At 29.2% G+C, this 10,068-nt stretch overlaps 1 protein-coding gene across 1 annotated transcript; it reads right to left on the bottom strand.

Moving 5' to 3' along the window:
* Positions 1–6,097: 6,097 nt before the first annotated feature.
* LOC111310755 (putative wall-associated receptor kinase-like 16) lies at positions 6,098–9,423 on the bottom strand. Its single transcript, XM_089764346.1, has 3 exons — positions 8,526–9,423; positions 8,225–8,401; positions 6,098–7,446 (listed from the first exon to the last, which is right to left on the bottom strand). The coding sequence occupies exons 1-3, from the start codon at positions 9,388–9,390 to the stop codon at positions 6,245–6,247; spliced, it is 2,244 nt and encodes a 747-aa protein (XP_089620472.1). The 5' UTR covers positions 9,391–9,423; the 3' UTR covers positions 6,098–6,244.
* Positions 9,424–10,068: the final 645 nt, after the last annotated feature.

Genomic DNA, 10,068 nt, shown 5'->3' on the forward strand with positions numbered 1-10,068 from the left:
TTATTGAGTTTAATAAATAATTTAAAATAATATTTTTGTATTCATCTATTAAATTAATTGAGTACAAACAGATATTTATTTAATTCATTTATATTCGAAAATAAATTCATTAAATACATTTAAAATTTATTCGTTTATTTTTAATTTTATAATTATATGTTTGTTTGTTTAAATTTATTTGATTATAATTTATTTATTATTTATAAACATAATTATATAGCTCATGAATATATATTTATATATATATTCATAAAAATGTTTATTTAATATTTATAAACGAATTCATTTAACTTAAATAAATAAAACACAAACTGAATACAAACATAGTACTATTTAAACAAATTGAGTTTAAATATAATGAATGATTTTCTTACAAAAAATGAGCAACTTTAAAAATAAAAGAACAAACTAATTCATATTTAATTCATTTATACTTTTATAAATAATTTTTTTATCGAACAAGAACAATTCTAAAAATAAAAAACCAAACCAATGATGCTATAACTCCTCACTCATTTTGGGATACTTGCCTGGCAGCAGCCAATGCTAGAGCTAGACCCATTTGTAGCACCGGTAATGTTTGTTATATAATGATAGATACCCAGTTGCGTAACGTTGTAAGATGTAACTTTCCACGCAAGAATAGGTGTCGCACCCAATTGCTGTGAACTTCTTTCTGGTATTATTTATGGAAACTTAGCAAGGGGAATCCTGAACCAGGTATATTCATTGTTTTTTAAGGTGTCGTAACAATCATAGCCTGCTTCTGCAAGGATGCGCAACTGAGCATCAAGAGATATGCTAATGATTTCATTATTACTAGTGGTTAAGAATGCACTGTTGGGTACGAAAGTGGTGTTACATGTGTTGAAAAAAATCTTCACTGATGCTGTAATTAGCACGTGTACCAAAGGGGTATGAAATGCAAACTTCGACGTAGTGACTTTGGTAGCCAAGTGTTGCTAGATCAACCGTCTCTACCATTGCTTTACAGCCAATATTGTTGTATATGCATTAGTTATGGCAACGATGAAGAAAGGAGAAGAGGAAAGAAGTCTTCAGATGAAGCACTTTTAAGAAGCTTTCTTGAAGATAATAGTCTTTTCTACTACAGTGTAAATGAACTCTTGGAGACGTTATCTCTATAGTAAAATGCCTAAATTGAAGAAGAATTTGATTGCACTTGAATTCTTCTTAAACTCGAACCAAAACCAGAAAATAGAATATAGTAAGAAAATCTGACTTCTGATATTTAAAAGAATATAAAATTGTGTGTAAATGATTATTAGAGGATGTATTAATAAGCCCCAACCGATATTAGAAATACCTCTTAATTAATGGGCATTTTTTGGATGAAGAATTATCTCATTTAGAATGAAAAAACATGTCCAATGTATATATTTTTTGAATTTTCAAAAATAGCATTCAGATGCCCAATAATGGCATTCGAATTCTCACTCAACTAGGAAGCACAATTCTGTTAGGTATTCAAATACTTTACTAGGGCATACGAATGCTTTAGTTAATTTCTCAAACAAAATTAAAAATCATGTTGGATGTTTGAATGCTCTCTCAAAGCTTTCTAATAATCTAGTTATTTTTCAAAACAGAAAGGAATTCTTGTTTGGGCATTCGACTGCTTTCTCAGGACATTCGAATTCTTTTATCTTACTTTATATCAATGATTTTTTCATACTTTCAAAATACCATTTCTCAACACATGCATATTACATAATTATAAAATATAATTTCCATATTAATATTCTAAAATTTTTTTTCTTTAATAATATATATACAACAAAACATAACATTAAGCAATATCATAAGCTCCATAAGTATTACTGATCCCATCATCATCTTTCTTAATTAAAGTATAAGTTTCCACGCATTTAGCAAAAGTTTTAAAGGCAGGTTTATTACTAATCAAGTGGAATGCGGTAAACTCAAACGGATTCAAGATGAGGCCCACTAGAATTTTGAAAATTAAATTTCACTATTAATAAGATATCCAAAATTTTAGTCATTTTTATATTTTACCCCACTAAAAACCCAAAAATTATATATATATATTAAAACGAACCCAAAATTTTTTATTTTTTTGCTTCCACTAAATTGTAAAAGAAAATTGTGTGACATATACCTAAGATGGGATTGGTTAGTAGTTAAATTTTGTTAAAAAAATATAATTATTTTTTCGTCTTACGTTGACTGTTATTGACTTTCATGAAATTTTTTTTAAAAAGTAGACTTTGATTCTAATGTTTTAATATTAAATTTTAATTTTTTTATAAAATTAAAATTTCGTAACTTTTAATATCAAAAAATAAAAAAGTTATCAAAAATAATTTTAAAATATAAAAAATAAAAATTTTCAAAAATAAAAAATAAAAAATTTATATAATTTTGAGACATAAAAGAAAGATGAATAAAAAAAGAAGAAACGAAAGGAGTATGTTTTCAAGAAAGAAACATGATTAATAAAATGATTAATAAAAAGATTGGCAAAGCTAGCCATTTTCCAATATCTGAAGAGACAATTGATCTTGCAATACTTTCTGTTGGGGACTAGTGCTCATACCCTAGTGAATGGTTTCATTGTTCCACAATTCCCCCTCCCCCTTTTGGTTACCCGAATTTCTTCCAATAAATTTTGAGCTATCCTATAAAATTATAAACAAATGTTTGAAATATCTCCAAAAATATCTTATGCTGAATTAAAGATATGACCAATGAAAATATAGGAAGCAATACACAATGGTTGATCATTACCTTTACCCACAGGAATGATCTATTTATTCCAACCCTTCTCCTATAGGTTGCCGTCTTTTCATACCGTAGTGGCTGATTTACATCGTCAACCAATCATTGACCATCAATATTTTGAAGTTGTCTACGGTACATTGACATTGATTTGTGCGAAATTAAATGCGCATAGATATTTTCATGCTCAAAATAATGTTGGCAGCAGCAGGCCAGCTGCAGCATAGTTAAAAAATAAAAAAATAAAATTTGCTCTTCAATGAGTTTATATGATATCAAAATATATTCAACTACAAATAAAAATATTTACTCACTATTTCACATTAAATTAAGTGTTTACCATTTCCATAAGACTATCTAACGTTTCATCATTAATTAATAAAAGGTGCATTCAGCAATTAATTGTTATTAATTCATTTAATATATGAAATTAGAAACTAAGGCATGGCTAAAATGATTTTTTTTTATTTAAAGAAAGGAGGATATGAACTTAGCTTTTCCACCGGAATATGCATGTAGTTATCATCAAGCCAAACGTTTGGATGTGCTAAAATGATGTAATAATGAGATAACTAGAACGTAGTTGCTACAATTAAAATTTTGAGAAATCTCAGATATTTAACCAGTCAAATAGGAGGGTAAGAACAATTCGTTATCTAATTTCTATGTTCTTTACCATCCACTTATTCCGACCCCTCACTTTCTCTCTTACCAAGCAAAGTCATAAACCAATCGGCGTGACAAACCGTCGACAAAGGATTGGTAAGTGGGCCAAAATTTTAAGAAAGAAATATAAATTGACCAAGAATTTGATTGATAAGCCAATTTCCAGTATCCAAACATTTGTACTACCGTAATTTTCAAAGTATTGCCCCTTCTTTTAAAAAGAAAAAGGTTGGAATCTCTCTTTTCTATATTAAAAAAAATGGCAAAAACAACATTGTAGTAATTCTCAGTGAAAACGAAATATACAAAGTTGTGTATAAGACCGGTAATTTTGACCACGTGAATGCTCGATTGATTCTCGCCCGTCTTTTGGGGTTGCCCTGTTATAGATTTACATAAAAATTTATTAAAATGATCGAAAGGATATAAATATGAGTTAATTTATACTTCTCTCACAAATGAGAATTTATATCTCATTTTTTTTATTTTAACTGCTTTCAAATATTAAAATATTTATTTAAAAATCCAGTTACATATTTTTTTTTTGGAAGACCTGATATATTATTTGTTCTTTTCTTTTTCCGAGAAACTCAACATTTAGGATATTATTATTATTATTATTATTATTAGCAGCAGCAGCGTGAATTATAGAATTTCTACCTGGTTCCTGTTTTTGTTAGAACAACTTTATATTGGTCAATTAGAGAAGCTGATTGTTGAGTTCAACTGAAGTACCTATCAATGAAGTTCCAAGTAATTACAGGTGAAACAACTGAAAGACAATTGCTGTTTTCAGCAGCGAAAATTCAAAAGGAAAAACAAACTGGTACATTTTTGGAGTTTTGTGGATGAAGTACCTGGTACATTGGGACCGGAACGTACTTACTGTCTGGTGAACCAAATGACATTTCTTCTTAGAGGGACAGACGAGGATTTATGCTCATTAAGGCCAACTTCTAGCGGTGTTTATAGTTGAGTTGGTTTGGATAAGTTTATATTTGATATTAATATTTTATATATTGAATTTAATTTATATGATAAAAAATTTTAAAAAATAATTTAATAAAATTATATTTAATTTATATTTATAAATTAAAAAAGTTATATAAAAATAAATCATAATTTTGATAAAATATATATTTTTTATTTTTATTTATATGTGAATTAATTTTTATGTAATTCACATATATATAAAAATAAAATATATATATATATATGAATTTAGGTCTGAGTTTGAATTTTAAATCTTAAAATTTATATGAGTCTAAAAATTGTATCAAAATTCATTTAAAAAGTTTTAATTTTTTATCCAAATTTTCTTAAAACTTGAGTGGATAGTTCAACCTTTAAACAAGTCTAATAAATTATTAAGTAATATAGTTGTTTACATTATTTTATATAAAACTATTATAATTTAAAATAAATTTCATTAACATATTATCAAATACTTCTAAAAATATAAAATAATAAAATTAAAAAGTATTAAAAATCAACTTTATATATGTAAAAAATCTCTACAAGATCTTTTTTTTTTATTTTTATAAGAAGTTGTTTTAAAAACAATTTTAGATCGAAAATTCAAAGGAATGTTATACAAGTTCACTTCTTGAATGTTGTAATAAAATAAATTCACTTTACAAGTCATAATAAAAATGTCACGTAACTTAAAAAAAAAAAAAATTGATAACTTAAAAAATATTAAATTTTTATATAATGTTATCAAAATTAATTTAAATCTAAAAATTTAAACAAAAAGAATCGAATTATGATCAAATAAGGCTTACTTGATCAAACTAAGATGAAAAAAAACTGTCAAATAATGTAGATTTAGTTTTTTTGTTAGAAATTTTATTTTGGCATTTACACTAAAATAATGTAGATTTTTTTCGACAATTTTTTATTTTCTTTTTCTTTGTTGTTGATTCTTAATAAATGGTTCTCTTTCCTTTTTCCACTATAATTTTCTTTCTTTTAGAGTCTTTTTAACTTAATAAAAAAAATTTTGGAGTTAATTTCAACTAATGTCAAAAGAATTTATTATATTACCAACCAATAATAATTTTATATTTACATTATTAACCATTACTTTACTCAAGTACTTTTTTTGTTTTGTTAATACAATCATATACCTTTCAATGTTATAAAAGATCAATATTACTTATGACTTTTCACAAAATTTTCCGACTGATCAATCTCGTGTTAGGTATATGTCACACCATTCGGTATATGATGCCTCCACAAAATGAGTGAGAGGGTAGAAGTGATGGAGGGAAAGGAGGGTAAAAAAATTGCTCACCACCCTCCTATTTGACTGGTAAGACAAGATATAGAATGAGTTTCTATTGGGGGAGATTTCAACATTTTAGCCGCACTTTAGCATTTCATTTCATATTAGAGGAATTAATTTGCGTTTATGTGTATTTTTCTTAATTTGAGCCTAATTATGGTTAGTTATGATGATCAATTGCTAGAGTATTGTTAAAAGGAATGGTTAACTGATCTTAATTTAATGTGATAGAGAGAATATATATATATATATATATATATTTAATTTTTAGTTGAATATATTTTGTTATCATTAACCCATTGAAGTGCCAAAACTATAATAATTAAATCCAAAACATTTTTTATTGTAAAACCGAAAAGATCATAAGATGGAACTTTATTCACTCTGAATTTATGGGAAATTACTAAAGTTCTGCTTTTGGATCCAATTTCTAATACAACAAGCTCACTATTTAAGCTAATCAGATAACATCTTTCACAACCAAGAGAAGGGAGAAGAAAATGTATAGGAAAACCAACAGGTAAAAGGAGATCATCGCGCACCATCAACTTCAAAACTGACTTGGTTTTTAATGCTGTCAGGCCCCATCGAGAAGCTAGTTGAGCCATCATAGCGAATGCTATTTTTATACGGGTCATCAAGCAAGTGTTCAGCCTCTTCCTCATGTAAGTCGCCTTTTCCCCATAGATGTTTCTCCATTGCCAGCAATCCTTCTAATTCAGAGGCAACTTCCTTCATAGTTGGCCTTTCCTCTCCCTTCACTCTCACACATCTCCTAGCTAAAGTTGCCACCTCCTTAAGCTGCTCAATGTTTTTTTCAATCACCACTCGTCTATCAAGAATTTCTAGCAAGAGACCCTCTTTTATCGCAGAAACAAAGTACATAGACAAATTCCTCTCTTTTTCTGGTCTTTCAAAAGAAAGCGCTTGTAGACCTGTTAGTAACTCAATGAGAACGACCCCAAAGCTATAAACATCACTTTTTTCGGTCAATTGACTTGTATGCAAGTATTCAGGATCCAAGTAACTCAGAGTCCCCTGCACAAGCGTTGTTATCTGTGTTTTATCTGTAGGGACCAATCTTGAAGCGCCAAAGTCAGATACTTTAGCATTGTAATTTTCGTCTAAAAGTATGTTGGTCAACTTGACATCGCGATGAATAATCGGCGGAGATGCAGCGGAGTGCAAATAGGAAAGGGCTTCTGCCGTTTCTATGGCTATTTGCAGACGAGTTTCCCATGATATGACTGATGCAAGAGCAGCATTGTGCAAGTGGTTGAAGAGGGTTCCATTCCTTGCATATTCATAGACTAGCAAGGGGACTTGTGTCTCCAAACAACATCCCAAGAGTTTTACCACATTCCTATGGTTGATTTGGGATAGCACAATAATTTCATTAATGAATTGTTGAACTTGGCTTTGATCTCCAATGCTGGATTTTTTTATGGCAACCCTTCGACCATCAGGCAATATTCCTTTGTAAACAGTCCCCTGACCTCCTTTTCCGAGTATTCTAGTTTCATGGTAGTTGTTCGTTGCCTTTCTGAGTTCGTCGGCTGTAAATATTTTACCTGTTTCGCTGCATTCTTCAAGTTTCGAAAGTTGTTCTCGCAACAAAATTCCACCATTTTGCTGAAAGTTTTTCTGTTTCAATTTGGTGAGCTTTCTTTGCCTGAGCCCCAAATACACCCATGACGAGCACAAGAGGGAAGATAATAGACTAACGCCTATACCTGTAATCAAGACGTAATATATTAGTTACCGCGGAAATATTTTAAAAAACTTAATTGTGCTGTTTCATTTTGTTTTGAAATGAGAAGTACTTCATCTAGCCTCTAAAATAAGTATTTTTTTAATATATATATAAAAGAAATCTAAATTTAAAAATAAATTAAAAGAAGATAAATGTTAAAATTTAAATTTCGAACTTGTTAAATGCTATCAAAAGTTTATTATTTGATTTGTTTTATATTGTTTTGAGAAGATGATAGGAATTGATTAATTGAGTTTATTTATTGATTTTTTCTTTAATTTCACAAGTGTTGGCTAATTTTCATTGAATTTTAATTTGTTTTGTACCACAAAACAATATATTAGTCCTTTCAAATTTGTAAATACCATCTTAATTTTTTTAATCAAATTTAAAATAGTTATTTATTTTAAATATTTTATTAAATTGACTCAAAATAAATGTATGATTAAATACCATTTCAATATTGAAAGCTTTTAAAAAACCCATTTTTATTTACTTCTAATCAATAATAAATTTAATATAAAAGATGTCAAATTTTACAAAAAAGTAATCATTAGAATATTTGAATTTGTTTGAGATATATATAATCTAGATTCTTTAGAATATAAAAAAAAATTGTCAGTTCAACCGATTTAGTTTAAACTTTGTTCAGTTTTATCTCATTTAATTAAATTTATCGTACAAAGTATATACTAATTAGTATTTATACCAAATAAAAGGAAATTAAAATTTTAGTAGCGTTGTTCATATGTACCAACCTAAGGCAACAAGAAGAAATGGAAAACTCTGACGGTGGGGGATAACTTTAGGACTGCAGCCTGTTCCATTTTTCCAGCCATCGCCCTCAAACCCTTCTTGGCATGAACAACTATAACTTCCAGGTACATTCTTACATGTTCCATTGCAAGGCTTCAGTGTGTCACACTCATTAATATCTGGAAATTTTAACACATTTAAAGAAAAATTGGAATCAAAAGTATTATTATCTACATATAACAGACCGTGGAAATAAGATAAATTCATTGATTGAAGCCAAAATGGAGAATTTGATATCTTTACCTTGGCAACCATGGGAAAGGTAAGGGTTACCCTGAAAACCGTCAAGACACTTGCACAGATATCCAGGGCCATTTTCTGGATCTATACAATAGCTGTTTTCCTTGCAAGCATAATTTTCTGGATCCATTTTAGCTTCTGTGCAAGTTTGATTCCCGATTGTCCAATCAAGAATAATTGGGAATTCCCGGTCAGTGAAATTTTTTGTGTAAAGATCTGAAACAAAGAAGCTATACGCTCCATCTTCTACAACAAAGCCGTAGCTGCAAGGATTGAAGCCCAATACATTGGAATGGTTGCGAGAACTAGCAAAAGTCAAAGTATAATCCCTCACTCCTTTTGGGATAGCCGTCTGGCAGCAGCCAATGCCAGAGCAAGATCCATTTATCACATCGGTAATTTCATTACAAAATGTTAAACATCCGGTTGAATAGGTCTGTCCGCTGGAACCTTGAACATAACCGTAGGTGTCACAACCAACGGCCGTGAACTTGTTTCTGGCATGAGATATGGGGAATTTTGAAAGCCTGATCCACGCTGCGGAATACGAACTACGTCCTGATGAGTTGTAACAGTCATAACCTGTCCCAACAAGGACGCGCAAGTAACCATCCAAAGAGATATTGAGAATTTCAATAGAACTGGTGGTTAAGAATGCTTTTGGGGGGCTGACGGTGGTGTTGCAACGGATGAAAAAGTTCCTACTGATATTACAGCCAGGACTGCCTGTACCAAAAGGGTATGGGATGCTGATATTTCCGCAGTTACTTTGGCAGCCCGGTTTTGCTTGAGCTGCTACTGAAGTTGCTGCAATTGTTAACTTCACTGCGAACAGAACAAGCTCCTTAAAGATACCATGCAAACCCATGACCCCCTTTGCTTACCTCGACTCTAGGGTAAATTGGAGAACATCCAAACGTAGTTTATTTGCTTATAGGAAAGCGCCTTTGAAGATGCAAAGCCATATAATTGGGAAGCACGTCAAGTCAACATCAAATTTACTTTATGTTAATTTTAAATCGTTGTCGAGTCATATCTATTTTTAAAAAATTACTTTCTCAAAGTGATTTTATTAATATTGTATAAAGTCATTTGATTAGTCATAAACTTTAATTATAATATAATACTTTTAAGTTATTATTAGTTTACTTGTTAATTGTATAAATTGTAAGCTCTTTTTTTAAAAAGAAATAAATTTTATCTTCCCCAACAAGTTTCAGAAATCAATCATTTTTTTTAAGAACTTTTCTCTTATAAAATATATCTAATTAAAATTTTTTTTTTCTTTTGATAATTTTTTTTAATAGTTAAGTTCAGAATAAGAATTAATTTTTTTTATCTCATAATTTATAGTGATACAAATTAATATATTTTATAACTATCATAATTATTATGAATTTTTTGCATCAAAAAATATTTTCTAGTAATTATTGTAACCCAAACGAAGGTGCAGAGTTAACGATTCATATGGTCAACGTTAGTCTAGAATACTGAATGTAATTCAGTGCAGACTTTTCGCATTCTCTTTTCAAAATTTTGATTATTA

Source organism: Durio zibethinus, chromosome 1, assembly GCF_047325235.1.
Source record: "Durio zibethinus cultivar Kanyao isolate XHJ-2024 chromosome 1, ASM4732523v1, whole genome shotgun sequence".
Classification (NCBI taxonomy): Eukaryota; Viridiplantae; Streptophyta; class Magnoliopsida; order Malvales; family Malvaceae; genus Durio; species Durio zibethinus.